This window comes from Andrographis paniculata, unplaced genomic scaffold (genome assembly GCF_009805555.1).
Source record: "Andrographis paniculata isolate CXL003 unplaced genomic scaffold, ASM980555v1 Contig86END, whole genome shotgun sequence".
Lineage (NCBI taxonomy): Eukaryota > Viridiplantae > Streptophyta > Magnoliopsida > Lamiales > Acanthaceae > Andrographis > Andrographis paniculata.
The window spans coordinates 5,997,186-6,023,729 of NW_026137624.1; the positions used below are offsets into that span (position 1 = coordinate 5,997,186).

The 26,544-nt window shown below is 37.9% G+C and overlaps 5 protein-coding genes across 10 annotated transcripts; 2 read left to right on the forward strand and 3 right to left on the reverse strand.

Annotated features, from left to right (window-relative positions):
* Window positions 1-272: 272 nt before the first annotated feature.
* Window positions 273-2,183, reverse strand: LOC127242082 (prohibitin-3, mitochondrial-like). The gene is made up of 3 exons (XM_051261420.1): window positions 1,928-2,183; window positions 952-1,542; window positions 273-572 (listed from the first exon to the last, which is right to left on the reverse strand). The coding sequence occupies exons 1-2, from the start codon at window positions 2,181-2,183 to the stop codon at window positions 959-961; spliced, it is 840 nt and encodes a 279-aa protein (XP_051117377.1). The 3' UTR covers window positions 273-572; window positions 952-958.
* Window positions 2,184-3,397: 1,214 nt separating this feature from the next.
* Window positions 3,398-5,668, forward strand: LOC127241992 (54S ribosomal protein L37, mitochondrial). The gene is made up of 2 exons (XM_051261315.1): window positions 3,398-3,485; window positions 5,114-5,668. The coding sequence occupies exon 2, from the start codon at window positions 5,121-5,123 to the stop codon at window positions 5,508-5,510; it is 390 nt and encodes a 129-aa protein (XP_051117272.1). The 5' UTR covers window positions 3,398-3,485; window positions 5,114-5,120; the 3' UTR covers window positions 5,511-5,668.
* Window positions 5,669-5,895: 227 nt separating this feature from the next.
* LOC127241983 (protein TPLATE) lies at window positions 5,896-20,945 on the reverse strand. 6 transcript variants are annotated; one of them, XM_051261293.1, is made up of 11 exons: window positions 19,438-20,945; window positions 18,320-18,916; window positions 17,596-17,957; window positions 17,125-17,428; window positions 16,600-16,722; window positions 14,917-15,369; window positions 13,283-14,685; window positions 13,059-13,174; window positions 12,866-12,939; window positions 8,499-9,557; window positions 5,896-6,347 (listed from the first exon to the last, which is right to left on the reverse strand). In XM_051261293.1, exons 1-7 carry the CDS (start codon window positions 20,560-20,562, stop codon window positions 14,128-14,130), a joined length of 3,522 nt encoding a protein of 1,173 aa, XP_051117250.1. In that variant the 5' UTR covers window positions 20,563-20,945; the 3' UTR covers window positions 5,896-6,347; window positions 8,499-9,557; window positions 12,866-12,939; window positions 13,059-13,174; window positions 13,283-14,127. The 6 variants fall into 6 exon arrangements, with proteins under 6 accessions (XP_051117250.1, XP_051117251.1, XP_051117249.1 ...); XM_051261294.1 differs by having other exon boundaries at window positions 8,499-10,076; XM_051261292.1 differs by having other exon boundaries at window positions 8,499-10,175.
* A 249-nt stretch (window positions 20,946-21,194) lies between these two features.
* LOC127241990 (uncharacterized) lies at window positions 21,195-23,617 on the forward strand. The gene is made up of 8 exons (XM_051261312.1): window positions 21,195-21,512; window positions 21,876-22,067; window positions 22,151-22,266; window positions 22,511-22,602; window positions 22,853-22,874; window positions 22,976-23,044; window positions 23,173-23,271; window positions 23,355-23,617. The coding sequence occupies exons 1-8, from the start codon at window positions 21,296-21,298 to the stop codon at window positions 23,433-23,435; spliced, it is 888 nt and encodes a 295-aa protein (XP_051117269.1). The 5' UTR covers window positions 21,195-21,295; the 3' UTR covers window positions 23,436-23,617.
* A 535-nt stretch (window positions 23,618-24,152) lies between these two features.
* LOC127241988 (protein LYK2) lies at window positions 24,153-25,984 on the reverse strand. The gene has a single exon (XM_051261310.1). It carries the CDS (start codon window positions 25,677-25,679, stop codon window positions 24,405-24,407), a length of 1,275 nt encoding a protein of 424 aa, XP_051117267.1. The 5' UTR covers window positions 25,680-25,984; the 3' UTR covers window positions 24,153-24,404.
* Window positions 25,985-26,544: the final 560 nt, after the last annotated feature.

Below are 26,544 nucleotides of genomic sequence, written 5' to 3' on the forward strand. Positions count from 1 at the left end.
CTTAGGCTGTGTATGCCTTGAAATGAGCCAACAAGCAAGCACAGAAGAAACTTCCATTGGATAATTCTGACATATAACTCGAAAAATACACAAACTGCAATCACCATTACCGAATTGTTAAGAACTGCATGATTCAAGTCCCGGGATCTTGTTCCCGAGCTGCCCGTTCAGTGTTGCATTACATTCATCCTGCAGTTGAAATTTCTCAAATATATTTTATATGTGAGAGATGATTCATGGGGAAAACAGAGGATCAAGACTACTGTGATATCTTGATCTTGCAAAAGTTGTCAGTCTCGGGTTTCATAAAACATATAGCACACTGCAGAAGAGCATAGCATGATAGCATTTGCAAACAAAAATGATTCGACAAGTATTGTTAAAAGAAACAACTCCCGGCTTATGGACTGGGCGGGCAGAGCGTCGAAGTTCACTTCTTGCTCATACAGCTCATTTTACCAAAGCATTGTTGCAGAAATAAAATACTAAAATTTTCGGAAACACAAACAAACACAGACTGACCACAATGTTCAAAACACCCAACCCTTCAAGACCCTGCCATTTCTCATGTCCTGCAACAATGGGAAACATGAAAGTGGAAAAGAATCAATGACTCTGTTCAATGAAACATGTACTGAAACTTAAGCTTGCGTGTGATATGAATTATATATCGAGTGTTAGAAACATTATCTATCAAACAACAGTGGGTTATGTGGGTTGTTCTCACATCTCCGGCAAAACTAATACATCTAAGTCTGGCATTTGCTAGACTAGGCACCTTCAATTTAATCATTATTACGATATGTAAAAAATTGTCCTAAAGCAAGAATCCAATCGTAAAAGCATTTAAGTTATAGCACAAATGATAAGTCGGGCCAGGCAACTAAATAACAACTCAATTTACCGACCAAGAACATGGTAAACAAGAATGACAAAAAGCACCACTAGTACCTAATGATCAACGGCCAGGATTGACGCCAAGAAGCATATTGTTGGTGCTAGGCAAATAGGCCACATTCCCATTTCGGCACATGCTTGCCGCATTATCTTTAGCTGCCTCAATCTTCCTGAGTTCGATCAATCCCATTCCTGCAGCTGCAGTTGCTTCAGAAATCAGCTTGGCAGATTCACTCTCGCCTTCAGCTCTAATGATAGCTGCTCTCCTCTCTTGCTCGGCTTTCATAACCACAAATTTAGACCGCTCGGCCTCTTGCTGAGCCACTTGCTTCTGCTCCACAGCCTTTGAGAATTCTGCACCATATGACAAATGAGTGATAGCCACATCATCCAGCACAATGTTAAAATCCTTTGCTCTACGTATCAAACTCTCTCGTACAAGGGCAGAAACATGGGGACGATCGGTGAGCAGCTGATCAGCATTGAATTGAGCAACTACAGCCTTCAAAACCTCATTTCCTATTGATGGAAGGACTTTTTCATCATATTCGAGCCCCAGAGTTTTGAAAATGTCCGGTAGGCGACCAACCTCCGGGCGGGAGAGCACACGCAAGGTTAGATTCACCATCTGCAGATCCTTTGTACCTGATAATTAGGAAAATTGAAAATATAACTGCTGCAACATATTCATTCTCTGGGAAATTCTACAGTTAAGATGTTCACGCAGTGATAAAAATCATTAACAGGCTAGTGTTTGGTAGAAAATGAACCGAATTCGTTGTTAAGGTGTCTTACTTCTATGGAGAATGTAAAGACCATTCCTAGGATATACTGCTAGCACCATAGAAAGACAACAATGGTTATGCTAGTTAAATCATAGCTCACAATTGAATCCACATAACTTTAGGCGTCTTATTTTGCAATCATTTTGGAATAATTGACGAAGTTTCTGACTAAATTGTTCAAATGACAGATGATAAACTCACATGAAGCAGCATCCCCAAATTAGATGCAGAAATAGTTTACTTACCTGAGACAGAGGAGAAAGTGTGAGGTCTAGTGCGAATATCGAATATGAAGGGCTTCTGAAGCCATGGAATTAAGAAATGAGTCCCTTCCCCCACGGTATCTTCGATAACGCCGCGGAAACGATCGAATAGAACGGCGCGTTGGCCGCCGTCGACGGTGTAGAGCGATGAATTGATAACAGTAGCTCCGATTCCGACGCTGAAAGCTGCACGAGCTATGTTGGTGAGGAATGAAGCGGCGGCTTGGCTGCTACCCATTCTCGGGATGCGTTAGTTCAACAATGGAGATTGCAGCGAAGCGGTGGAAATGGCAGACAGAAAAGCACTGCAACTGGATTGTCGATCAAGAAACCCAAAACACAGGCGTTAAACCCTAACCTAACCCCATTTCTTAAACGGGCCCCATTTTACTGGGCCTTTTCAATTTAGGCCTCCTTTACTTGATATTTTCTTATTGGACCTATTTTTAATAGAACTTACTTGTTGGGTCTCTTTTATTGGGCCTCATTTTACTGGGCTTCATTTTACTAGGCCTTTTTTGGGTCTCCTTCACTGGATATTTACTTATTGGCCTTATTTTTAATGGAACTTACTTATCGGGTCTCATTTTACTGAGCTTTTTCTTTTGGGCCTCCTTCACTGAAAATATTCTTATTGGGCCTCTTTGTAATGTAACTTACTTGTTGGGCTCTCTTATTGGGCCTATTTGTAATGGAACTTACTTACTGGGCGCTTTTATTGGGCCTCATTTTACTGGGCCTTTTCTTTTTGGACTCCACTGGATATTTTCTTACTGGGCCTATTTTTAATGGAACTTACTTATCGGGTCTCTTTGTATTGGGCCGCATTTTACTGGGCCTTTTCTTTTTGGGTCTACTTCACTGGAAATTTTCTTATTGAGCCTATTTTTAATGGAACTTACTTGTTGGGTCTCTTTTATTCGCCCTTATTTTACTGGGCCTTTTCTTTTTGGGCCTCCTTCACTGGATTTTTCCTTATTGGGCCTATTTTTAATGGAACTTACTTATTTGGTCTCATTCTTTGGGCCATATTTTGCTGGGCCTTTCCTTTTTGGGCCTCCTCACTTGATATTTCTTATTGGGCCTATTTTTAATGGAACTTACTTATCGGGTCTCATTTTATTAGGCCACATTTATTGGGCCGTTTCTTTTTGGGCCTCCTTCACTTATATTTTCTTATTGGGCCTATTTGAATGGAACTTACTTATCGGGTCTTATTTTATTGGGCCTCATTTTACTGGGCCTTTCCTTTTGAGCCTCCACTGAAAATTTTCTTATTGGGCTTATTTGTAATGGAATTTACTTGTGGGGTCCCTTTTATTGGAGAAACTTCGTCAATTAATTTGGGCCTAATTAATTGATCTTTATTTGTTGGGTCCAATTTTATTGGACTTTATTTGAATAATGAGCTATTCACTAATGTGGGCCTATATAAGGTTCAAATTGGCCCAGTTGGATCTGGAAAGTTCGAGGTCAGTGAAGCGAGGGCACTGGAGCGCTTTGCCGCCGTCTTCTCTCCTCTCCGTCGGCAGTTACACAGGTAATGATCCAAGCCATGAATCCTTTCATCTCTGTTGGAATTCTGTGATGTTTTACTTTAATTTAATCTTCAGTTAATTTTTTTTTTGCTTCCTTTTTGTAAGGTTTTGGTCCAGTTTATCGATGTATGCGGAGATATTTTTATCGATGTGTAGTGAATTTGTTCGGTGTTCCGTTGTTTACTTTCATTTGTAGTGAATCATTTGTTGCTCTAAGCGAATCTGGATTTCATCTCAATTTACTGCCAAGCGAGTGAGGATTAATTGCTGTAATAGAAAGTCGCAAATTTTGCTTCATCGACTTGATAATGATGGATAGTGTTCGTAGGAACTAATTGGAGATTCTTGTTATAAATTTTGATGGAATTGTAGCAAATGGCAATAGAGTTAATAAAAAATATATTGGCTTGCTTCCTTGCTTGTTGATACGATACACTCTTTGCTAATCATACATGACACCTCAGGACATCTCTGAAAGGAGTTATGACGCAGGCAGAAATGTAGTTTATGCTTTTTCGGGGTGTATTTTGGTTCAAAAGTTTAGACTTAGCCAGCCTTATTTAGTTAATTACACATCAGTATATGGTTGGATTGGGAAGTTAATTTATTGTGTGGGCACAATCCTTCTTTATTGATTGCATTGTTGACTCTGATAGACTGGCCACTTTCATTTTCCATATTTTGTAGATTAGTGTAACTTTGGAAGTCACCATGGTTATTTCTTCATATTTCATAAGGCAAGGGTGCTGATTCATTCAATTCATCGGAAGAAAGATTGTCCATGTGAACTGGACTAAGCTTTATGTAGTCAGAAGAAGTGTGCTTGTTTGTGTCTAGAGGCGTTTTGAATTTGAACTTTGGAATGAAAAATAAATTTTGGATGCTATTGTTAAAATGAAAATTAGGTGTTGGACGTAATATTTTAATTGGACAATAGGTTTTAGATGTTGAATGGAAAATAAGTGTTGGATGTGCGATATTTTAGAGGAAACGACATTTTACTTCAGATTTTATTGAGTAAAAACAACTGCAAAGGAACATACAAACACTTTTCATCCGTGAAATCCAAGCAACGTGATGGTTAAGGATTATAAGGGATTTTTTTTTTGGTTCTTTATGGGTTGTGAATGTATCTTGAAAGTTTATGAAAAATATGACCCTGAAAGATAGCTATTGGCGAATGTTGTATTGTATTTGTATTTGTGTTTAAAGAAATTGAAAAAAATCTCAAAAAGAACATAGTCCAAGGCTCTCTCATTATTCCTTTCATATGTTGCTGCAGCCTGTCAAAGTCTCTAGTTTCTGTGTGAAACTTACTATAGACAAAAACTGATAAGAAGTTTGACGAATTCGACATTTGAGAGGTGTATTATATGTTTGCATCATGCATTCATGAATATTATGTGTTTTGAACTAACCAAAAGAAACTATATGGCTATTTTCGTTTTCATGACAATTTTATGATTAGAGGTAAATTCTATCTGCACCATTGCATGTGAGAAACTGCAACATACCAAAAAGTTTCAATCTTTTCATTTCTGTTTTAGTTCATTTCCTATAGGATATTACATGCATCCATGAAATGTCGGGAGTCCATTTCTAACAGCGACTCTTGATAATGCCACTGCAGCACAAACATGGCAACCACTCTTGTGAGAAATATTACCGTCCTAAATAAAGTAGTCGGGGCTGCAGGCTGCCATCGGACATTTGCAGCCGGTGGGGCTAAGAAGAAAGCTTCCAAAGGCGCTGCCTCCAACGCTCCAAAAGCATCATTACTGACCAATGAAGTGAAGTCCACTACACTTTTTGGTGGCAACATTCTAAAAGATGGACAAGATCCTAAACTCTTGCTCGATTCTGAATACCCGGATTGGCTGTGGCATTTGGTAGATAAACGCCCGGCGCTGAGCGCGCTGAGGAGAAGTGACCCGGAGACTCTCTCCTACGATGATCTAAAGCGACTAGTTAAGCTGGATAACCGAGCAAGAATCAAGGAGAATAATTCATTGAAGGCCAAAAAATGAAAAGAAAAAAAGATCTCCGTTCGGAAAGAAGTCATTACTTTTGTTCTGCATAAATACCCTTCATAAGCTTAGGGCTTTGTTGAAGTATGTATTTTTGGAACTTAACTTTTAGCATTATTCATCATCAATAGAAATTTTTTAAAAAACATAACATAAAATACTTCTTTCTTTTCTTTCATAACTTTTCATCCGATACATAATAAAGTATCAATTTTTTTTTAATAGTTGTATTGTCTACTTAATATTATAAATATTCGTTTAATTTACAATATATTATACTAATAAGATTAATTTAGTTTTTTTACATTTTTTTATATTTATATTTCAATATAATACTAATATTTTTAAAATTATATGAATAGATAAATATAAGAAGGATGGAGTATTAAATATTTAATTTTTTTTACTGTTAGGGAGGTTTCTTTAGCAACAACTGATTTGGCATTTGTCAAATCCTTACAGGTGAAATGGTGACAAAGGTACTTATAACACAGCACCTGCCTCGGTGCATAGAGAGATGCATGCATAAATATATGAAGTAGAGGTACTTATTATATACAGGGGAGATTAGCCCAAACCAAAGCACATATTACGTGCTGAAGATGGTGTGTGTGTGTGTACTAGTTTGTTACACACACACTACACTCCTAAAGCTCTTTTTAACGACCATACAGACTGACTATATGTATATATATTTGTAGCAGTAGTCAAACCTTATGGGACAAAATATAGCCTTTTTTATTTGGGTGTGCTGCTTGTTTGTTTGTCTTTGCAGCACTGTCTTCTTCGGCAGCCATTCATGCCATCGTTGCATTGCAAACCTAAGTTTTAATTAAGCTGCAACCAGCCATTCATGGCATCGTTACTTATGGTATTTATGTAATCAATACTATGCAAAATAAAAATCGAATCAATATAACAAAACAGTTACTTATGGTATGTTTGTGAGGGTGGGGTCACCCCAAACACCACACTAGGATACATATACAACATGTCTTTTTGTTAGAGTTTGATTTTAGTTTTTCTACCATATACTTATTATGTTTTTTATAAAAATATACAATTATTTTCATGTTAGAATTTGATTTTAGTTTTTCTACCATATATACTATAAGCGATTTTATTTCTTTTGTACTTATTTTACAAAGGAAATAGGAAAGTAAATGGGAACACTTGTCGATTGAGGGAGTATCATTTTCCGTATTAACATTGTTTCTATAGTAATTTGCACGTAAAATACTCCATCCATCTGTTACATTGTTCTCATTTTTCTTTTCTATATGTAATTTTAAAATATATATATTTTTTTTTTGGTAGAAAATTACTTTTTATACTTTCTACTACAAAAAAAATAAATAAATAAATAACAAAAGTACACATTAAAAGTCATGTTAAAAATTTAAGTATATATCTTTAGGTGCCGGAAAAAGTATTTTTTCTTATTGTTCTATTTAAAATATTAAGTACATAACACATATTTTCATTAATAATAATAATAAAAAAAAGATATCTCAAGACACCCAAAATAATCCTAGTGGCAAGTAAAACACCCATATATATATATAAATAAATTATTTTATTTCACAAAACCACTATTTAACTTTTTATAAAATCAAAAATACAAAACAGAATAAAGGCATCTTATTTTTCACTTCAAATATATATATATATATATATATATATATAAACACCAAAATATAAATACACTCACCATGCAAACTAAAAATATGTAATAAAAATATATTTGAGTGTATTTAATAAAAATATATATATAAGTACAAAAGAAATAAATACACTCAAAATATGTAATAAAAATATATTATTTTTTTTTCAAAATTATTATTTGAACAAAAAATTAAAAAAATGAACTTAAACTCAAAACATAACAAAAATAATTTACATTAAAAAATGACATTAATACATATTTATAAAACATCAAATAATTCAATTTAAAATTTAACTATTTCAAACTCCAAACCCTTCGAAACCAAACAAATTTTAACATCATTAAAAAAAAAAAAAAAAAAAAAGAAAGTTAAATATTAGTATGATGCAGAAAAATGATGCATAAAGGAGAATCCATGATATCATTCATTTGGATTTGGTTACGGACTCGATGCTAAGCAAATTTCAAATCAGGAAAATAGTAATAACAATAGCGTAGAGGTCGTCAAGGTATCGTAGGATAATAGAACGTACATAACATATATATGTAAGCATTAAAAAATATATATTTTTATATATAATCAGCAAATTAAAAGAAAAATATATTGAGGATTATATTGCATGCATGTGTACGTACATGAACAGGTGAAACTGAATATACTCCTTAAAATATATACACACACGCGATAAATAACGCAAATATATAAACTAAATGGGTTAATTTTGCCACAAAATATATATACTTATTTATATCTTAATTAACTTGCAAAACGGTACGGAATATATATAACACACAAAATATAAATACACTCACCATGCAAAAATACACCCATGCACGAAGGAATAATTAAATAATTAATTAAAAACTACATGTAATTTCTGTGATTAAATAAACTCATATTGTAATTTTACAAAATGATGATTATTTAATCAAACCAAAATTAAACATATCTCAAAGGTACTGTAAACATTGATAATAATACAGCAAATACAATTATTGTATATATATATACACACATATATATCTCATACGTTATTTGAACATGGATTATTATATAAATTAAAAGTAATAATGTCAATAGATATTACGAGTTAAATTATATCTACAAATTCTATAATGGATCTAAGGATGTAATTTTTAGAGGATTAAGGTGCTTATTTTATTTTTATTTAAACAGTAGTTAAAATTTAATATCATATATATTTATATAAAAAATAATGGTTGTAAAATTAGAGAGGGGGGGGGGGGGGGGGGGTGGGAACACCCCAAAGATGAGCAGTAAAAATCAATAAAAAATGAAATGAGGTAGATCGATTAGTTACCTGGTTGTGGGGATGAAAAATTCTTCATCCGGAATTGAAGGTAATTACGAGATCGATGATGATAAGCAGCAGCAGCAGCAGCAGCAGCGGCAGCAGCTACAGTGAGAGAGTAAGGGCAGTATTGACGTCCAACAATCTCCACGCAAACATGCCTGCGAATGCGCCAACCATTCTCCACACGTCGCATGCGCCTCTCCTATTCATTATATCGTAACTGCTCCCCTCGTGTTCCGTGCAGATCTGCGCCACTACGCGCACCCTGCAGCACCATGCCGCCGACGCACCGCACCCATGCGGCGCCAGCTCGTTCTCCTTAACAACCAGCCCCACCGACACGGCCGTGTCGGTCTCTGTCGCCCCAACCATTTGCTTGTACGCTTCGTTCACCCATATCACGTTGTTGTTCCCATCCGACACCAGCGCAGGACACGTGTCCCGCTCCAGATCCGGAAACCCTAACTCTGCTCCGGTACTACTGCTCCCTCCTTCAAACTTTCCGGTCACGCTTTCCACGATTATCCACGTCTGCACCACGGATCCCGCCGTCCGGCCGTTGACTTCGTCGCCGGCGTGGTCGTCGGTACTGTTCCGACGATTATCGACGCTGTTAATATTCTCACCGTCAGATCTCTCCGGCAAAAGCTGAAGCGTCACAACTTCCTTCTCCGGTGGCGGCGGCGCATCTTCAACTTCCGAATTCTCCGGCGGCGGCGGTATTTTACTTTCAACTTTCTTCTTCTTCCTCACAACACACTGTTTGCTCTTCCGACCGCTTACTCTAACATACTTCCTTTTAGTCCTCCTACCTAACAAGTTCCCCCGCTCGTGGCCTGACGAGCCGGAGGTCGCTTCACTGCCGGCAGGCTTCGGCGCAATCGGACGGAATCTAAGCATTAGCCAGCTTATAACGGCGTGATTATCAGACGACGACGAAGCTCTGGCTACCCAGCGAGGCATGGATGGACGGATCTGAAAGCAGGAAGCTACAAACATAATTCAACAACCACAACCGCCGCCGCCGCCGCCGCCGCCGCCACCAGCACCACCAGGAAACATCATCTGGATCATCATCGGGGTAAATAATTAGACACAAATCTGGGCGAGATCTAGCTAGAAATAGGAAGATATTGCAGTGCAGGTAAAGGAGAGGGACAGATGTCAATAGGTGAGAGGCATTGGCGGAAATAAATACGGAGAGGAGGTGAAAAGGAGGGGGCAATGGGAGGAGGGCGATGTGTCCTTCCAGCAGCAGTAGCACGCACGAAACGAGACGAGGCAGACACTATAAGGAATTAAACAAATGATGGGTGTTGCATGGAAATGTTCTAGAAAATGGACGCGTGTACACCTTAGCGTGGATAATGCTGAAAGTTACGCTCCATATATACATATATATATGTGTATGTATATATATACATACATGTCTCTGTATATATATGTGTATTCGGTAGCTAGATAGCTAGCTCTTCTCCACGCATCTTCAGGGGATATTGCCAACACACGCGCATTTAACTGTTGCCTTCTTATTGGTCACCACGATGGAATTATTAAACCCATGCAGCAAATATTTGAACAGTACTGCATTGCAAGTTCTGTTGTGAGGGCTTTTTGGTTTGTAGTGTTTTTGGCCGTGTAATAATCTGGCCAAGGCAATCCATGCATGCATGGGATCCTATACTGTATATATCATGGAATAGTTAAGAGTACTGATTAGACTTGATCAACCTATGTTGCATAGACTATTATTATGATTTGTCAATTTATTTGTTGTATTTATGTTATATTAGCATGCATCTTGTACTGTGAAAATATATTTTAATATCAGTATACACTTTATGTGTTATTAGTACTAATCAGCTGAGTACTTATTATCCCCCTAATTAACGCCCCGACTGTCGCTTATATACACATTGTGCCATAATGCGATTTCTTGAAGCGCTTGCATTTCTATATTTATATATAATTACATGAGCATCCACGATCAATTATATTATTAAGCAGGGCAAGTGAATATAAATATTTGTTTTACACATAAAACCACGTATAATTTCAATAAATAAATAAATAAATAAAAGTAACCATATTGCCATTTCTCAAACAGTATATACATGCAATGAATATGAAGTCAGACAGTCCCTTGCAGATCCCACGCGTGTGCCTACTTGTTTTTATTTCTATTTTTCTGATAGGATCCTCTGTTCCAAAACAAATCCTATTTGTATTATCCAGCTCTATTATTATTATTATTATTTTGCCAAAAAAAAAAAAACACTAAGTATTGAGCCTGCATCATTGATTCGCTAATTATTTTGAGATGAACATTCGTCTCAATGTTGAATATTGTCCTACATTGGAGTTCATCTTTGGGTTTCCCTATTTTATAAGAGTGAATGGTCACTTCACCTAAGTACCGATTGGTTTTAAATTGAAAGCTCGAATCTCTTTTTTTCATATGGTATTAAAGCCATGTGCCTATATTGGATATTGATTCTGCATAAATTTTCGAGATTGTCATCTCGAAAGGAGAAAATGTTAAATATTGTTCCATATTAGAATTGATGTTAGAGCACCCCTACTTTATAAGAGTGAAGAGTTACTCCACCTAATACCAATTGCTTTTAAATTGGAAGTTCGGATTCCTTTTTAATAGTCAAAATTTTCAAAACCTAAGACATTAAATACAAATTGAATCTGCATCATTGATTCGGTAATTGACTTCAGCCATAAATATATTCACATTGCACAACAACAATGTGCTAGTGAAAAAAAAAAACCAAAACAAATGACCTCGATAGTATTATTTTTTTTCAATTTTTTATTGTACAATTCATCACAATTCTCTATAAAGAAAAATAATATATATATATATTTACAAAATATTACATTCAACTCACTTTAAATAAAAAGTAAAGTTAAAACTACCAAAAAAAGTAGAAAAAAAAAACTCACAAAGTAAAAAAATCCTTAAACTACATCTATTTGAGAGGACCCATATTGTGATAATTAAACCTAAATGTAGATCATAGAAAAATCAATGAGAATGGATGCTTTTATTTATGAGTCGCTTATATACCTACCCACATTGGAATATTGTGCTTTGCCTAACTTAAAATAATTTACTTAGGAAAGCTCCTAGGCAACAATCCGCGACCTAACTAAAACCACATTATTTTCTTTACAAAAAATTAATTTCCCATTCTAACCAATTACTAATATTCAAACCTCAGGTGCTCGTCGTCATCTACACGCGCTGACTAGCTCAACATATAAACGCGCTATAATAAACATATATACACACATACATTACATTATTACATATGTATGCATATATGTTAAATGTATCTACAAATAGGAGTATTATAATATTTCTTAAAAAAAAAAATACCGTACCAATCAATCAAAAGCCTCGACCGGCCAACGCCGTATTATATATTTACATCTAATAATAAATAAATAATTAAGAGAATAAAAAACAAAATATCTACTCTTAAAGTAACAATGTATTAGTAAATATAATAATAATTATTATTATGACTAAATAATTTAATTAAAATTAAAATAATTATAAAATATAAAAATAATTATATTAAAAAAAACAAATTATATAAGACAAATAAAAATAAAAAATAAAAATAAATTAGGCATAAATAACTAAACAATGCAATTATTTTATAATCATGATTTTGACTATCGATCTTCAAAAATTGATAAATTCAGCACTAAATTCAAAACGAATCAATTATGCAGTTTAATTAAAATAATTTTTTTAAAGGATATATTCAGCCAATTATCCAAATTAAAAAAAGCCTGGGTATAGAGTAGAGAGTAGAAAACATTAATGGTGGTGATAGGGATGGGGATGGCGATGGCGACATGCATGGGTGGCAAAGAGATCGTATCTTAGGAAAGGTCGGGCGCTGATTGGCTGGGAGAGTGTCGACCAATGGGAGAGTGGACGAATGGCAAAACCCACTGGGGACAGCTTTTGTTTCTAACTAGACGCGTGGCATCTGCTTTCATAGGGTGTTGGATTCGGGACGCGTGTATGTTTAGATCACCGCTTTTCCTAAGGGCTCTGTCATTGGTCACGTTTTTTGTAATTTTGTCTTCCTAAACCACCACCCAACCCTAATCGCACGATACTTACAGTTACGGTTACAGCTACAGATTCAGATGCGGATGGGGATGGGGATGACAATGGAGAACTCACTAATTGCTATGTGAATTAATCACTGTGGCGATGGGGGGGATGGAAGGGGATGAATTGTTGAGAAATTGCAGGTGCAATCGTGGAGATATATATGGACATTTGCATATATGATATATCAATTTGCGTAGTTAAACAGAGGATGGGAGATGAAACTAACCTGCGTTGCCGGCGGGCGTGCGTGCGTGTACCATCGTCGTCTTCACGACCACCGCCTGCGGCGGCATAATAACCCTGAGGATGATGAATAGTTGAGAAATTGCAGGTGCAATCGTGGTGACATATGGAGATGGACATTTACATATATATATATCATTTGCGTAGTGGAACGGTGGACGGAAGACGAAACTAACCTGCGTTGCCGGCGTGTCTTCGCGACCACCGCTGGCGGCGGCGGAATAGAACTGGAGAGAGAGAGAGATCAGCGCCGGGGAAGAGAAGAAGTGAGATTGGTCGGTCCATATTGTATCTGAAAGGAGGGAACCGAATCAGTTCATGACAGAATTACAGTTTACACCACAGGAAAAACTGAATTAAACACCATCCAAAAGCCATTGAGATATATATATACACGTACATATATACGGATGCATAAAGGATGGGGGAAGGAGTGAGTTGACAGACAGACAACTAAGCATTTTGAACAAAAGGTTGAATGGCAATGGAGGTCCTGAGCAGAGATGTTGTACTCATCATAGTCATAATCAAACCCCACCCTACCATACCCCACCCACCCCATCCCATCCTAGCATAACCCAATGGACCCCTCTATCTCCACCAACATTAGATCAAATTCAGAGAATCCATTAAAGCACTGACAAGCAAGCAACCATAAAAATGGATGATCATAAAACAGACAGAGCTCCCAAGAATAGAATAGTGCAGGACCATGTTTCCTGACAGAAGAACACTAATGCAAGAGCATCAGATCAATTTTTGCAAACTAATTAATGAAAGTAATGGACAAAAGATACCAATCATTTCTTAAGAATGGGATGCATTACTGCAAATCTATAGCACTCTAAATTGGTATGCAAAGTGGATTTCAATGGAAGTGTTCTCAAATATTCAGAAAAGTCCCGTAAGATAAGTAAACATGTTAAAAAAGAAACAGTATACAGGCAGAGAATAACTCACATTACAAGATCATATAAGCTTAGGATCCTGTCATCAAGCCGCGGCTGCAAGAATGTCCACACCATGCTTGGCTTCAGCTGCAGAACTTACACAGCCGAGACATCTGCACCAGAGAGTGTTAAAGCTCCGAATATATAATACATTAAGCACTACATATGAAAGAGTTCAAAAGACAGAGATGGCGCGAAAGGGGAACTCTATATTATTCCTCTCGACCAAAATTCCAAACAAAATCGATGGATATTATTTAACCGGCACATATACAAACAAACTGAGGAAAATTGATTAATTGGCTTTCGTCCTCCTGTCTTTACAGAGGATGTGCCACTCCTGTAAAACAGCTGCTTGAAGCGCTCGATGTTCAACTTCTTCTGCAGTTAATTCGAACAGTGTCGAAGATTCCTTTGTTTTTCCATCTTCTCCACCTTCCTTGTCATCTTTCTTCTCAACCTCAGCCTCATCCTCATCCTTGTCATGTTCCTGTTCTTGTTCCTCTTCCTTTTCCTTTTGTTCATTGTCATGAGAATCAGGGGACTTTGGACGAGGTCGAGCAGCCTTTAACAGTGCCAATCGTTCCATTGAAATTCGGAGCCTTTCTGCTGCAGCCTCTTTGACTTCCTCTTCAGGCACATACTCAACACTTCCATCAGTGAGGTCATCCATCCAACCTTGCAAGTCAGAAGCAATGGCCTTGGTGATAGCTGCGTCTTGAGCTCGTATGATGAATTTGCACATCATGGTGGTGGTTTCGTCCCCCAAGTCTACATTTCTGCTCACTTCACTGGAACCAAAAATCATCATGCCAAGAAAACCTCGATGCCATGTCTTAGCAGCATAGCACAGCTGTTTGAAGACACACTTGTATCAAGATTACAGTTCAACTTGGAAAGAATGGCTGCATTATAATATTCACAACCTCTCAATTGCAGAGGGATATAGTAATTTGTGCTAAATTGCAAGCAGAAATTTGATATATGAAAACCACATTAATTCCTTCGATTTGAGGCAACTTATTATTATCAATAACAATGAAAACAAATGGAATAGCAGTAGAAGTAAGAGGTTACTATGCACCTGAAATCCAGCAACTGTCCGAACAACATGTGAGCAAACTTTAAAGAATGGCTTAGAAGATAGAGATTTCAAGCCACTAAGGAAAGGAGACTCCCCATACTGCTGGGCTGCAGTGGCCTTAATACCACTTCCTTCATATATATATGTGCCCGTAGACTCCACAACAAATGGTAAACCAGGCCATAGCCGGAAATATTCAATAGGAGAAATTCTATGAGGCAAAAGAAGCTCGGTGAGGGGAATTTTGTATGGCTGACATCTCAATATTGCAGGCTCTCCAATTGCAGGCCTACGACTCCTTTTTTGTCTCATAACTTGTTCTTCCTCGAAATAGTCATCTTCATAATCTGCCTGAGCATCACTGCCGTGAAATGGATAATATAGGACTTGGACCCAGAAGGCGCATAGCTCGAACTTAGAGACACCAACAGTTACGCTGCAGAACATTGGTTCCTGGATGAAAAAGAAACACCTAATATGAAAAAAGAAGAAAGTTTTGTGAAAAGAAGATCGATAAAATGTATAGATTAAGATGCTTCCATTCAAAGTGCACACAAGTTATAACAAATAACACTTCTATATCTTCTGTAGCTTAGTATATGTGATAATTTTAGAGCATGCATTACCTCTCCAGTACTTTTAGTTAATGAGGAACATTAAAACTATCTGCCACAAGAAAAAGAATAGTGTCAGGAACCTATAATTCATGTTGCCATGATTTTACTAATCTGAAATTAGCTTAATTTAGATATATGATTTTAGGTTCTTAGGCATAGTCACATAAGCCCTAACCTAAGGAGAAAGAAAGCCTGATTACAGAGTTCAGGAATCGACCACAAAGACTTCTTTATTATTTATTTTAAGGTTCCAAAACTCGCATTTATTCCGAGATCAGCTACCAACTAGCTATGCAAATTCCATATATTGAACGATGTAAGAGCCTGTTGTACTTGTCTAACGAGGTGGATAATTCAACTCAGGGCATTGCTTATTTGCTTCTAATCATGTATTTATGAGTGAACTAGATTGAGAAAGATTTCGTCATTTTGTTTGTTAAAAAATCTGTAACTTTTAATGTCTACTAAGGGTGTGTTCGTTTGATGGATTTGGACAAAATCCCACTATTCATCCAAAATTTTCCCCCCAAAAACATCAAATCAAATACCTATTTTTCATTTTTTATATTATACCAAAAATCAATTTTACATTCAAAACATCACATCATCACCTATTTATATCACATCATACAACTATTCAAATTCAAAATTTTTACTATTCAAATCCCAACTCAAAATCCAAACCCCCAAACAAACACACCCTAAGTATGCGAAGACCAAAGAATAACTTGGAGTTACTTTCACAAATGGAGTTCAACTGACTGCATTTGTAACAAGTTGTGAATCAGTAATATCCATGCTACAACAGGAGGGGAGCATTAGGAATCAGATCAATTTAACTACATGAAGTTAAAATCGGGCATATATTGATTTACTTCCAATTTCAGGTTACTCAAAAACCTATTTATCAGACGTTTATTCAGAGACAGAACTGTAAAATTCACATATATATATACATAACAGGAAGAATATTGTTAACCAGAATAATAAAGACTGTTTCATGTGCATCAGTTTGTGATTATTTTGTGTACATTAGCTGCCTGAACGAGGTTAAGCTAAACAGCACCTGTGAACCAAGGCCACGCAATTGTCTCAATGCTTGAGGAGACCCATCCATGAAGTACAAACCACCAGTGACTCCAACTCGTATGTCTACACGGTTCAATTCAATCTCTGTAAGATTCAGGACCTGAAAAGTTGCCAATCATCCAATCAAACACTAACAAATGGTCTAGAAAGAATTCAAAACCAACTTGTTTGTATATAAGATGAAGAACAAGCTAATGCTGTGATGAACTTAATTTCCAACTCGAAATAGCTAACAAATTTTGCATTACCTAGGAAGTCCAGAAACATTGTGCGTTCCTACGATAAACTGATCCTTAAAGTTTATTGATTTAACCTAAAACTTTATAGAAAGAGGGCAAGTAATGATTGAAAATAAAATTGTGGAAGTAGGAACATAAACACCAGGATAGGAAGAATTGACATAGTTATAAAATGCTAAAGTAAAAGTCTTTTGAAGCATATGTTGTAAAAGAAGATATGGGATCAGTTTTACTCAACAATCTTTTTAGAATAGTAGAATCACCTTCAAATGTAGAGTAATCCTTCCATCATTGGGATCTGACAGATGATACCCTTCAATAAAGCAAGGATCACTACTACCAGATAATGTAAGTGAACTAGGAGGAACTTTTATTAAACTTGAGTCTATCCCCTTTGTCAACAATTGAGTTAATTCATGAGGATTTGGTCTCCAGAGTTCTAAAATAGCCTTATGAACAAATCCTGCAAGTTTTCGGTCTTGCATTGCAGATGCATCATAGTACTGAACAGTTAGTTTGTGGTGGCTAAATGGATAATCTCCACTAGCTTCACTAACACCAGCCCATCTGAAAACAAAAAAGAAAAGAAGATCAAATAACTAAACCAGAAAATAGAGCTACAAACATTTTTGTCCCTATTTAAAGATTGATAGTTCAAACAGTCACATTCTAAGCAGTACTTATTTCATTTATGCATTCATAAACAAGAAGCCGACCAAGAATAAAATGCTCACTTATCATCCGAATGATTTGAAACATATTTAATTCTCTGAAGTATTAATCGGCACTGATGCTTATTAACCGAATTTGAAGAGGGGTTGCTCCTAAATTCTTCAAGCTCTCTAATCAGCAATTGCCCTGCCCTAGCACTTCGTGATCCCAAACGCTGTGCACATTGCAGTACTGCTTGCACATCTTGAACCTGATTAGTTGTACTCGCAGATGAATCTATGTTGAACAAAACATTGTGAATAATTGATGTGATAATGTTCAATGGGTCCTCAGGGTCATCTGCGAGAAGAGGGTCCAAGCCCTGCAAATCAATGTGTTCTGAAATAGCCCAGAGAAACCGAGCACTGATTCTAGGGGTGTTGACCTGACATATACGACAGATAATGTAATGAGATATAATACCTGATGATTGAAATTAAACTCATCAAGCAACAAATAGACCTTGCAAGATCTGTAACAGCAACAGCAGTACAGTAGTCAGAAGCCAATCTGATGCAATTAGCATAACATATAAAAAGAAAATTGTCAAAAACCACAATGCCGGTTTGAAATTATTGCCAAGAAATGTGTTGTGTATCATAATCAATGCTGCATTGAATGTCCCCTCTACTGGCAACAACTAAAAGCAGATATTGAAGTGTTCAATCAGAAGTATGGAAATAATCATATATAAAAAATTAAAGTTCAAATGACCATAATCAATATACTTGATAAAGTATCACAAACCTCAAGAAGATCCCTAACAAGTTCTCGCTGCAAATTCTGCAACCGTGTTTCGTTTAATATCTGATCTTGAGAAGCTCCATCTTTGACTCTTTTGACCCCACCTCGGGTATCATAGATGCAACAGAGCCTAACAAGCAACTTTAGGTAGCAATCAATAGCATATGTGCGACCCTCACAATCCCATTTGACACATGGCCTACACACTTCCACCACTTCCAAAGCTGGCTCTGTCCAATTCAGAGCACCATACCCAGTTCCGTAAGCTAAAGCTCCAATCACCCTGCTCTCCATGCCTGAATTATTTTGTTCAGGCAAGGGCAAGGCCAACTGGAAGCAGCTTTCCACAAGCATGGCCACTAATTCTTCTCTGAACAAGTCCTTACTTGTAATGCTGTTGAGATCATCCTTTATTCTTGCATCTTCAAATAGTGAAGTAACATGTGTTCCAGCAAGTGGCTTTTGACCGCGACGGACGCTCTCCTTTGCAAAGAGATCAACACATAGAGCAGTTCGACAGATGCATGCCAAAGCATACATTCGATCTGATTCAGCTCTCAGGTTCCTCACCATATTAAGCAGTTTATTAAACAATGAAACCTAGACAATGCCACACCAAAATCTAGGTTTATCAAGATAGGAAAACATATAGAATTCCATCAATGACAGCCAGTTAATTTAAACTGGTTAAAGGAACACATCCAACAATGTCAAAACAAACTAAATAAAGAATGTCAACTGCTTAGTTTTAATGATATCCATACGATAGTCCTTTACCAGAAAACATCAACTTTTATGTGAAAAGGCCTTCAGATAGCAAAAGAGTAAAATTAAGATTCATGAATTATATTTGTTACACAGAATGATATCAATAGTACTACTGAAGTACTAATGACAGATTTTTCTCCTGTATTTGCACAAAAAAAAGGCTCATAGACAACACCTAAACTCCATATGCTCATGAGACTCAGCAAACCAGCCTTGCTTTTCCCTCCACATGCTATTTTCAACTCGTGATTAAAACATACACCTATTTTTTAGTACAGATTCTAAATTCACACAAATTTCAGAAGTTTATGTTCGGTTCAAAGCATGTCTAGAATGCAAGAAATAGAGTGTACCTGCATGCTTAGGTTAAGGAGATGCAAATTAGTAACAACAGCTCGAACTATGCTCTCACGCCCAGAGGAATACTCCTGTCTGTCCCAGAGTGTAAGAATGGCAATAATTGATGCCGACGCCAACTCAGGTTTCCCTCCAGGAACATCAGCCAAGTATAACATATTTAAAGCCACCTCAAATATCAAAGAAGGATCCAAAGACGATGCCAAATATGGTGCCAAATGTGATACCACATCAGATACTCCAATAAATTTGTCAGCATTTTCGGAATCTGAAGTCATTCCATGATCGTTTAGTGACCGTGACAACATCTTGATTGCCTCTACTGACCTTGTAGCTACTGCCTTTACAGCATAAACCAAGGGGGAAATGGTAGTTCTGAAAATCTCTACTGGTAGAATTAATGACCGTGACATCAAAGCACTTCTCTTATCCCACACTAAATCGACCATAGATGAAACCCATTTTGATCGAATTGCAACAGAGTGTTCTGTATCTACTAACTTGTCTCCAGCAAGTCGACTCATTTTCTTAGTTTCAAATTCTTGAAACAGTTTACCGATGGATTCAAAAGCGACCTTCGAAACATTATCAGCTCTATCAAGCATATTATTGGCAATCCGATTCCACCAATTGGAAACACGATCGAGCAGCCTAACATTGTTCTCACACAATGTCACGAGATCATCGCGCGCCAGAATGCAGCCTAGAGTTTCAGTGATCGAAAAACGGAGATTGTCGCTAGGCGAATCAAAGCAGGAGGTGATGTCTTCATGGCAGTCGTTAATAAGTTTGGCAAGGCGATGGGAGGGAAGGGCGGCGAGGATTGAGATGGCGGCGGCAGTGACGTCGGGGTCGGGGAAATCGAAATCATTTCGAATGCCCAGGCATACAGTATCCCATGAATCGGCAGTTAGACGCGATGATCGAATGACATCGAACGCGAGTTTTTTGGAGACTGCAGAAGCTGGAGAAGCGACGATCTCTTCAACCGCGGTCTTTGCGATGACGGATATATCTCGCCCGGCGGCGGACTGCTGCAGAGCCTGGAGCAAGGCATTGGACTGACGGAGCGCATCGTTGGATCGGAGGTCCGCCTGAATCTGAGCGAACAGAATATCCATTGAGGGAGGCTATCGTTGAAATTCAGAACATTAATCACAATCGGCAATAACTGACGGACTGACCGAACGAATGGAATCTCAGATGGACTGTGGATAAGAACCAGGAACACAGATGGATATGCACGACGGTGAACGACGCATCCCAACTCGTCGGAGATGCAGCGCCGGCCAATCGACGACAATACAAATACAAAAACAAAAACAAGGACGAACAGGATCTGAAAATTTTTATTCAGACACTCACAAGCCATTCAAATTCACTTGCTTGGGTTCTCTCTGAGTCTCACTCCCTCCGCCAACAACTCCGACTCCGACTCCGACGCCGACGCCGACGCCTACAACTGCGACGGAGACAGAGGCTGTGCTGGGCTATGCTCGGTCTCGTCTTGGGCTGGGTTGGTTATAATAACGGGCCGGGCCATTTATATTGGACAGGTTTAATTATAATACTCCGCTGGGCCACGTGCTGGACTAGGACGGTTACGAAATGGTCACGTGCCAAAGCCGACTGTTATGCTGCCGGCTAAACTTAGGATGTGTTTGTTACTTGTAAAATATTTTTCTATCATTCTCTTATCTTCTATCGCAATTTCATTCTTACACCAAACGCACCCTTAAATGTTAAAACCTTCCAAATAAAAAATAAAATTAAAAACCCTACTTTCAAAAACCCTACTCACTGATTTCGTTCCGTCTGATCAGGAAAATCGGAGCTTTGATTTGCGATCCGGCTATGGCAATCTCCATTAGGCGAGCTCTTACCTCTTCTAGACACCTCTTTTGTGCGCTTCGAGCAGCTTCCGTTTGTTCCCAGCAAAACCTGCACTCGTCGTTTATTAATCATTCCCATGAATCTGCTTTTGTGGATTGGTTTTCAACATCATCAGCGACGATCAGTAATCAGTTCAATGCCAGGAGAAGATACGCCAAAGGAAGGAAACAGCATATCAGTATTTCTTCTTATCCCACACTTCTCTGTTTCTTGAATTGCCAGCCTACTATTTCTATCCGTTTGGGGGGTTCTTGAATTGGCATTTCACCAATCTTGATGAAATGAAACTCGAATATTTGTAAAGTAGTGGTGTTTTTTCCGATCAATGAATGTTTGCATTGCTAAAGACCCCTCCGTCGCCCAGTCGAGTAATTTTTCTCCAGATTCTTGGCTTAAATTGGAAAAAAGGGGCTGTGAAATCTAAGATGCAATTCAAGCTTAATCGAGATTCTTTCATGTATGATCATAGGGTTGATGTGCGAATTGTAATTTTTTGCTTAGGTTTCATTTTTGTTTTCTTTTTGTAAAATGTGTATTATAGGTAAGGTTGAGGAGGCAGAGGAGGATTCAGAATGGGAAGAAGAGGATGAAGATGACGATGACTCTGATGAAGACGACGGTGTTAGTGATTTGGTAAGAAGCGTGAAGGCTACTGCAAATTCTCAGATGGAAGCGGCCATTGAAGCACTATCGCGTGAATTGAGCAAATTGCGTACTGGAAGAGCATCAGCTGGTGCTTTAACTATTTTCCTATTGCATTGTTCTTGATTTTGTGGAGTTATGGATCTTGGGAAATGATCTTTAACTGTCTTGCAGGGATGCTTGACCACATTACTGTTGAACATTATGGTGTTAAGACACCCCTTAACAGGATGGCAGTTGTCTCGGTGTTGGATCCAAAAACCCTGTCAGTTACCCCATATGATCCTAATGTTAGTGATTCCATTTCCTTAAGAACTACGGTTAATTGTCTTTGACCCTCACGTTTGTAAGTGTGCTAAGTATGTTAAGTCTTGTCTGATCTTTTGATTAGATTAAGTTTAGTAATTACAAGTAACAAGATACTATACATTTAGTCTTGAGTTTGTAAATTTTATTTGCTAAATTTGTTGTGTAATGTGGTTTGTAAGTTGTCTTGGAAAAGAATGATCTCAAGAAATCAACTAATTGTTGCAGGATCTGAAGGAATTGGAAAAGGCTATTCTCTCATCTCCACTAGGCTTGAATCCCAAAGCTGACAACCAACGGTTGCTAACACCTATACCTCCGTAAGACAATTTTATTCATTCCCTTTGCTTTAGGATGAGTTTATTCTCTGCCTGGTGATTGGAACCTGGTGTGACAAATGAGTGTTGTCTCTCAATTAGCATGATTCTATTGAATGAAAATATAAATCTATTGAGTGCATGAATCATAAACTTTTATCAAGGAGCTAGGATTTCTGTTTAAATTTTTCATGGATGAAATATTGTATTGGTTTATTATTAATTGATATGTTGTGGTGCTTACAACTTGCAGATTGACCAAGGAACATATGCAAGTAAGTCTAAGTTTTCATTATCCATTAAGTTGGCTTTAATTTGCTCGTCAACAAGAACTAGCATTATTTAAGTTATAACTTTAAAATATATATCCGTCCAGGCTGTGTGTAAGGTGGTTGCAAAATCCTCTGAAGATGTGAAGCAAAGTATAAGGAGAGCACGGCAGAAGGTATTCATTAAAAGATGTGTTTTGTGAGAATTGAAAAAAAAGTGGGGGGGGGGGGGGAGGGGGGGGAGAGGACAATTTTTTCCTTTTGAAAATGTTCAACTAACTGAGAGATGGAGTTTCAATGACAGGCACTTGACAGCATTAAAAAAGCAGCACCAAAAAAGAAGGATAAAGATAAGTCAGGCTCAAGTATTACAGAAGACGATGCAAAACGACTGGAGAAAGAAGTAAGTTACTTGATTGATAATGAAAATACATGGCCTGTGCTGTAATTCAAATTCAACATATTATTTTGTTGCATGGCTGCCAGATTGATGAGTTGACCAAAAAGTTCATCAAGACAGCTGAGGATATATGCAAAGCTAAGGAGAAGGAAATCAGAGCAGGGTGAATGTTCTCATTGCTAGTTGCTCTACTTCAATTGTGGAATTGGGAGGTGATAGTGGCATGTTCCTTTGTGGAATTCAGATTAGTTATGCAAAAATGACTCTTCTTGTTAAATCTAGTGGAAACAGCGACTACTTTCTATGAATCTTGAATTGGTCTGCTGTCTGAATCACATGTCTTGATTAATACCCAAATGCATGATGAAGTCGTCATCTTTGCATGGTAGACACTTCTAGAACCATCCCACCCTGTTCTATGTGCAAGCAGGAGGCATTTTACTAATCCATAATCTTACATCTAACAGAATGGCACCATTGTTTGGTATTTTATGCTAGTTCTACAGTCTCCGTAGACGATATACTACCAAAAGCCAAATGTATGTTACAGTTCACTAACATTGCATGATAATAATATAAACTATTCATTGTTTTGAGCCGGCCTTGTGTCCTAATGGGTTGAATGGAGAGTATCAGGTAATTCTTTTGTAGGCGCGGAGTGATTTTGCAAGTTTGCATTATGACTCGACCGTGATGCACAGGTGAATATTCCATTTTCTTTATTACATAAGATGATGGCCAATGTTATTCATCTTACAGAATAGGAATGTGGATTTTCACCTTCCAACATCCTCAGTATCTCCATCACCTTTGTCGGCTCCTTGTAAATTTTCTTTTATCTCACTGATCCTGCTTAATTTTTCCATAGCTGTATGGTACCCGCTGAATCAAACATCATTCCATCCAATTTGATTGCATATTACAGTTTCAAACACCCTTTTAACTGGAATATTACCATGAGTTTGGCAAGTTTTCTACTACACATTTTCAGAACACTATCTATCTTATGTTTGCATTTTTATCTTTTTGGCCTTCTTACACTACATTCTTGCCAACAAAAATCTCATTCCAAGACCCAATATTATTAACATGTGTTTGATGGATTATGTTGTAGTAGCTAGAAGAAAAGACTGGTTTCACAAATCCTTCGCTGCAGCCGCCCGGACAAGGGGCTTTGTACTGCTCTCTCCAGGGATATAATTGAATTGCTGCTCCTCCTCGTCGGGCAATTCTTCCGCCAACCTAAGCAACTTCTCCACAATTTCTCCGGCCGTAGGCCTCAAGCTCGGGTCGTCCTCCACGCAGGATCTTGCAAGATTCGCCAACTGAACTGCTGCATCAAATGAGTAATTCTCCCCTACTGAGGTATCTATCCATCCTCTCAGTCGTTCTGCATCTCCATCTTCTGGCTGCAGGACATGCTTTATCTCATCAGATAGCTTAACCGTTCCATTCCCGTCTTCCATCTCTTCTATTGGAGGTTTGCCGGACAGGATCTCGAGCAAGACGACGCCATATGCAAATATATCAATGCCTGCGGAGATTGTGCCTCCCTTCAGATACTCCGGTGGTAAGTATCCTGCACATGCAGCATTATGTTGTCCCTCTTGATCCTCTGTTTCGTGCGTAACACACTTGGACATGCCAAAGTTTCCAACTTTTGCACTGAAATCTTCGCTGAGAAATATGTTTCGACTTCTTATGTTTCTATGCACATAACAGGGATTCATGATGTGGTGCATGTATTGCAGGGCTGTGGCTACGTCGAGGCAAATTTTCACCCTCTGATTCCACGTCAAGAAACAGTTGCAAGAAGCAATAAAATGGCTCTTGATTGCCAATCCACCATGGATCCAATCCTTCAAGGAGCCATTGCTTGCGTACTCAAGAACAATGTAAGAATCCGGACCCTCTGTCACACAGGTGCCCAACAGCCTGATTGTATTGGGATGGCGATGCATCCTCTCCTGGAAAATTTGGTAGTCGATCTTCGAGATTGTGTCGGACGTGACACGCTTGATGGCCAAGTTTTTCCCCTTGAGACGGCCGTGGTACACCGATCCCTCGATCAGGTTACTCAAATTGAAGTCTTCTGTTGCCTTTTGGAGCTCCTCAATTGTGTAGTACTCAATCCTCATCTTGTGGGGAGTGGTGGCATCAGTGGTGGTGATTGGATCTTCGAAATTGTATTGAGATCCCTCAAATGAGACTTTGGTGTTTTCACTGGTGGTTCTGATGCTCAAACTCAGTTGCTGCAGCTCCAAATCTCCATTCTTGATCATGGAGCCCTCCTCTCTCTCCCTCTCCCTCTCTCTCTTCCTGTTGGTGTAGATGAAAGCTGCCCCTACTGCTATGCAGGCCAGGAGGCCCCCTATTATACCAAGGGCTACATAAACTCCAACTTTCACCATTTCAGATTCTCTCTCTCTCTCCTCTTTTTCTCAACTTCTAACATGAATGCTTGTTTGTAAGGTTCAGATCTCCACTGTCAGCAATTGGGAGGCTGCTCATTGGAGATTAACAGATCAGCTAGAAAGCCATTAGCAGCTACTGCCAAGAACTCAGGCCAAGTAAGAGGTGAGAGAATGTGACAAGAATAGTGGGATAAGTTTTTTGGGGTTGAGTCAAAAAAGGCAGGTAAGTTTTTTGTTGAAATTACTGCAAGAAAGGTCGAAGCTGAGAAGAGTATATGCATAGATTTATAAAAATTTGGTGATGCAGAAAGGAAGGAAGGAGTAATAAGAGGGGGAGAGTATCCTTTTCCCGAGTAAATAAAATAAGAATGAGATTGGTTGCAGTGATGATGAATGAAATATTCTTGGAATTTTGCAGAGGTTGGGTTGGCTTGGGGATGGATGCCTTGGCCTTGGCGACTTGAAATTGGCGAAGGAATTAGAGTTTTGTTTCTTCCCAGATGCAGATGCACATCAGGTACATGGGAATTTGAATTTGGTACTATCTATCTATCTATCATGGTTCTTGATAAATGTGACTTGTATCTGCTTGCCTGCCTAACTCAGATGTCAAAATTTCTGGATATTTGATGTTAGTTCGTCTATATGATCTTTATCGTAAGAATCATAATGTGTGGTAGTTCATACTGATGAAATATGTATCTTGTATTTTATGTATATGTATATGTGTGTTTATCCCAAATTGATTGCTAGTTTTGGTACTACTATCTGATCTGTGATATAATTTTGATTTTTTTTTTTTAAATAGTGAAATATGAAATTTAGAATATCTCGAAATTAGACATAATAGTACCAGTAGTTA